This window comes from Populus nigra, chromosome 9 (assembly GCF_951802175.1).
Source record: "Populus nigra chromosome 9, ddPopNigr1.1, whole genome shotgun sequence".
NCBI classification, from domain to species: Eukaryota; Viridiplantae; Streptophyta; class Magnoliopsida; order Malpighiales; family Salicaceae; genus Populus; species Populus nigra.
The window spans coordinates 17,300,328-17,305,783 of NC_084860.1; the positions used below are offsets into that span (position 1 = coordinate 17,300,328).

At 33.5% G+C, this 5,456-nt stretch overlaps 1 protein-coding gene across 1 annotated transcript; it reads right to left on the minus strand.

Annotated features, from left to right (window-relative positions):
• Positions 1-3,371: 3,371 nt before the first annotated feature.
• On the minus strand, positions 3,372-5,065 carry LOC133702598 (monolignol oxidoreductase AtBBE-like 13). Its single transcript, XM_062126905.1, has one exon. The coding sequence runs from the start codon at positions 5,042-5,044 to the stop codon at positions 3,407-3,409; it is 1,638 nt and encodes a 545-aa protein (XP_061982889.1). The 5' UTR covers positions 5,045-5,065; the 3' UTR covers positions 3,372-3,406.
• Positions 5,066-5,456: the final 391 nt, after the last annotated feature.

Consider the following 5,456-nt stretch of genomic DNA (forward strand, 5'->3'; position numbering starts at 1 on the left):
TAACAATAAATGCTCGTACAATCACCTAAGTTGAGTCGTCATGTACCAAAGTTGAGCCATCTCATAACTAAGCTGGGTTGTCTGAGCCTTAACTTATTCTCGTACAATCGCCTAGACGACCATAGATTGGGAGTGCCAACCCGATTGCGAGGAACAAAAGGTCAATACACTACGACTCGTTTGTATATCCTCAATCATAGTGTTTGAGATACCATAAACTCGATTCCTATCGAGTCCACCAGACGATCCAACCTCCAACCACAAATCCAAATCGAGTTTTGGATGGGTCGAATGATCATCCTTGTATCTCTCCTACAAACGGGTATTATATGTTTCCTGAAAAAAGAAAAAAAATCAACAAATTAAAAAAATATAACTTAATAAAAAAATTGTTAAAATCCAATTTACCGTGAACTTTTGAGCTTGGCTATCCACAAGCTATTATGCTCCTTTCCAACAGTCGTCATTTTGCATGTGAGTTTTAACAAAAAGCTTTATCGATCTTGAATCATGTCCAAGACCTGTAACCTGCAAAAGAGAGTTATTGTTTGTTAAACATTAAATATTTTCATATAAAACAACAATAAAAAAAATATACATAATAAAACAAAATCTTACCATCCTCTTTACAAGCAAAATGAACAAAATGAATTTAGTAAAAGTTTAGACACATGTCAATTAACTAGTATCCTAGACCAAAGGGTTTCATCATGGATTTAGCAGCATATAAGTTCGCTCTCAGCCTATTCCCTTTAGATAAAATGCTTCTTGTTCATTTGATAATTTTGTCGTAACCGCCTTAGCTCAACCCATGATCTGATTTAGTGGTGAACACCTGTGTAACAATCGATAATTTATTATGATTTGTGGAACCATACCATAATGGTTCGTCAAAATCTTTTAATTAGTTCTTCATCTACAATTGAACATTCACATGCATTACCCTGATTCATTCTCATTGCATCCATAATCATACTCCTATAACGATTATTATTATCATTTACAATTCCATTCACATTGCTAGAACTAAAAGTCGATTCAACCATCCTTTATACCATGATCTTGTATGGAACATATGATTCTACATGTGCAAACCAACACTAGTACTTCTCTAAGCACTTTTTTTTCTAGAAGATGTATCGTAATAACATCTAGATCAAGAAAATTTTATTTTTACACCTTTTCATGGAAATTTAATACCGCATCCACTAATATTTTTGGATTAGATAGTGTGTATTTAATAAAACGCTTAACGCCATTACAATAATTTATTTCGCTCAACCTTTAAGGTGAAATTCGATACATCCAAGAACGATCGATAATTACATATATGAAATCTATATAGAATATTGATGAAAACATGTATTGATTAATAATGTGAACTAAAGAAATTATCGATGCCCAACTAATTAGCTATCATTAGTTTAACTGAAATTTATTCAATTTATTTTAATAGTACCCTTAAATCATTATTAATTTTCTATAAAAGTTCAAATTCCTTTAAATTTGTTGAGATTTTCAGCTTAACAATAAAATTGATAAAATTATGAAATGTACTTATTAAATAAGTCATTATTTAAGTCATAATGTAATGTTTTATTCTTTCTTTATTTTTATGTAGTAAAAAACTTAATGAAATGGAAAAAATGAAATGAATGAAGAATAAATTGAAATTTGGGTCAAGACAACACAAATTGAAAGCTTTGAGGATTAATGAGGGTGAAATTATAAATCTAGGAGTCAATTTTGATAGAAATTAAAAGAATTAATAAGTTTGGGGACTTAATTGAATTTGGAATTAGTTTAATTAATGAAACGAGGGGATTAATTGAAGAAATACCAAAGTTTTGGGGTTGATTTGGGTCAAAATTGCAAGAATTAAAGTCTGAGGACCAAAGTGAAAATCCAGGGGTACAATAGGTAGTTTAATTGATTTTTTCAAGGATAATTTTGAAAGAATTAAAAGTTAAAGAGTCAATTAAGAACTAAATTAGAAACCAACGACTCTTTTGTAAATAGTGCTGGAATGCAGGGGTCCAATTGCAATTAATCCAGGGCAAAAAAAAAATTTTAAAAAGAAGAAATTTCCTTGAATAAGAGCCTGATTGCAAGATATCAGAACTTTAGTGTCCAAATTGAAGAATGACCAACTCAGTCGAAAACAATGTCGTTTCTACATGTACTGTTTCTTCTTCTTGTTCCTTTGGAACTGAAAATCCGCCTGCAAAAAAGGAAAAGAAGAGCGAAATGATGGTGTCCCCATCCTACCATCACCACAACCAAGGTCACCCCATATGGCTTGGCTAGATCCAGCCCAAAAATGATAGATATTTGTTTTTTCTATCATAGAAAATTAAAGGCCACCGTGATGTATCAGTGTGATAATTTATTTTATTATAAAACACTTAAGTTACAAAATCAAACTTATTTTCATCAAATGACAAACAAATATAATTTTTTAAAATTTCAAACAAACCATAACATGCACAAATCATATAATAAATTTATATGGAAAAACGCTATAAAACAAGTAAACACACAAACAAATTACATGTACTACATCAAAATGCAACAAAAGAAAATCAATATTTTAAAAATGGGTTACCACAAAAAAAGGATAGTTTTGTTACTTGATGTGGTGAATATTCAAAACACATGGAACCAGAATAGGGTTGCTGACAGACTTAGTGTTGGGGTGACTAGATTTGTAATGATGATAGCTTGATTTGTGACAAAATATATGGGTATTGTGTGTTGTTTTATGCAAAATGAAAAGGAAGAAGAAGAAATGAGGGAGGAGGAGAGGGGGGTCATCTATCAAGATATAACATAAATATTATCAACAGACAACAAGTATTAGTAAAGAGTATATTTTTTCGGTAATTTTATCTGTAATAATGACACTATATTTTTTTCATTCCTTCATTTCCAACTGTATTTTCCTTAGCATTCACCGATAAAAAATTTATATCAGTGTATACTGAGAGAAATAGCAAGGAAATATTCCGTCAATAAAAATCATTGTGATTTACTAACGAGTTTTTTTTTGTCAATATTTTCATTTGTATTTATTAATTTTATAGTTGTAATATATATTGAATAATGAACCGTGAATCTCTCTCTCTCTCTCTCTCAATTTAATTTTAATTTTAACTTTGTAAGTTTGATGAAAACAGTGGCAAAACCGCCAAACCTCAAGAATGGTGTTTCCTTGTCGATCAATTTTTAACATTTTTCAACATTCTTCCTCAACAAATTGGACTATTTAATGCAAAGCTTTTATTTATAATAAAAAAAACCGCAAGACAGCATGATTGCACAGCATGACATTTCTTTATTTAGCTAAAGTATTAAAGCAAAAAGTCCCTGCTCCTATATATCATGACTTGTGAGAATAGTGATCCAACTAAGCTTTGCTGGATATGAATTCCACTTCATTTCTTAATCCCATTTGTTGTGGAAGAGGTGGGATGCTTTGTTCATGCCTGAAGAAATTATCAGGATCAACTTTGGTCTTGACATGCACCAACCTGTAGAAGTTATCCTTGAAGTAGCTGGTACCAAAAGCAGTCGCTTCGACAAAACTTGTTTTAGAATTTCTGTTCATGCCCAAATCAAGATCCCTGTAATTAGCATATGCTTCCCTAGGATTCTTTGAGACATAAGGTGTCATGTAACTGTAAACCTTCCTAGTCCAATTTATATGCTTTGCAACGTTTTCCGTTGCATCTTGCCAACTGGACCAGTAAAGGATCATGAACTTGGTACCGTTTCTATGAGGGAAAGGAGTCTGAGATTCTGAAATTTGGTTCATCATCCCACCATAAGGAGTAAACACTACTAGAGGACTCTCTGCTTCAAATAACTTCTCCCATAACCCTTCAAGTGCCTTTTCAGGTATGGGTTTTCTGGCATAGTCAGATTTGCCTTTGAAGTAGGCCCTGTCCATGTTAATTCTTTGAAGGAGAACTTCAGGAGGAGTATTATTTGCAAAGCCTGACATATATACAGTAGAATTGATCCAGTTTGTTTCGATACAATCCTGTCGTGTCAAACCCAATTCAGGGAAGCTGTGTTTCATTACCTGGAGAAGTCTGTTGGCGTCACCAAGAAACATGGCATTGTAAGAGGTGGTGATAGTTCTTTTACCTTGACTACTGACATTAGCTGTCTGAATTTGAACTCTGATGAAAAGATCCTCGTCTAGTTGATCAGCAATTTGTTGCCATCTATAGAGGAGTTCAGTTGCACCTTGTTCTAACGTCTTGGTAACGGTGAATACTGTCACAGCGGATGGTACAGGAACTAATTTTACCTTCCAGGCGGTGACGATTCCGAAGCTGCCACCTGCGCCTCCTCTGATGGCCCAAAAAAGGTCTTCGCCCATGGCTTTTCGGTCTAGAAGTCTTCCATGAACATCAATTATATGTGCATCAACGACATTGTCGACTGCAAGGCCATATTTTCGCAACATGGCACCATATGCACCTCCTGAAATGTGCCCACCCATGCCTAAACTTGAGCAAGTACCAGCTGGGAAGCCATGAATTTTGCTTTTCTCATAAATTCTGTAGTAAAGTTCGCCATTCGTGGCACCCGTCTGAACCCACGCGCTGTTGTGCTCAATATCAACGCTGATGGACCGGAACTTGGCAAGGTCCACAACGATGAAAGGTGACTCAATTTCTGAAACATAAGAGAGTGCCTCAAAATCATGGCCTCCGCTACGGACTCTAAGGTGAATTCCAAGCTGCTTAGAGCAAATAACAACTGCTTGGATGTGAGATTCTTGTAAAGGAGTGAAGATAAACTCAGGTTTCGGTACTTCAGGCAAGGTGAACCTGAGGTTTTGAGCAGAAGATTGTAAAACACTAGTGAAGGAAGAGTTTTTTGGAGTATACAAGACAGTGGAAAAAGGAAAGGATGATTCTGAATTTCTTGAGAGACATTTCAGAAACCTATCCTGAAGTGCATGTGAAACTATAAATGGAGATAGGAGTAGGACCAGAAGTATTGAAAGTATGGAAGAACTTGAAGGCACCATTTTGCTTGCTTTCTTGCTTCTTTGTTGTCTTCAAGAATTGAAGTCTCAAGGTGCTCTTATAGAGGAGCTGTGAGGAGTTGATCTTAAATTGGTTTAATCATTACATTATCCTAGAAATATAATATTACTCTGAATTCTTTGTAGTAAAATGTTTAATTATGACATTAGAATTGAATTGTGATTCTAAACAATTGATATATCTGTGATCTTGTATCTTTTATTTCAATTTTTTTGGAAATTTATATATATTATTAAAGTATAATATAAATTATATTTTGGGATCTCATCTAATAGTTTAAACTATTGAATTAATATGGTTCTATAATATGGTATCAGATTTTTGATAATCAACCGGTTATGATTTTGAATATTATCATTCCTATTTATTTTATAAAAATTAAGTACAAGATAG

Coding starts and splice junctions, on each gene's coding strand:
- LOC133702598 (XM_062126905.1), bottom strand. CDS start 5,044: ATGGTGCCTTCAAGTTCTTCCATACTTTCAATACTTCTGGTCCTACTC.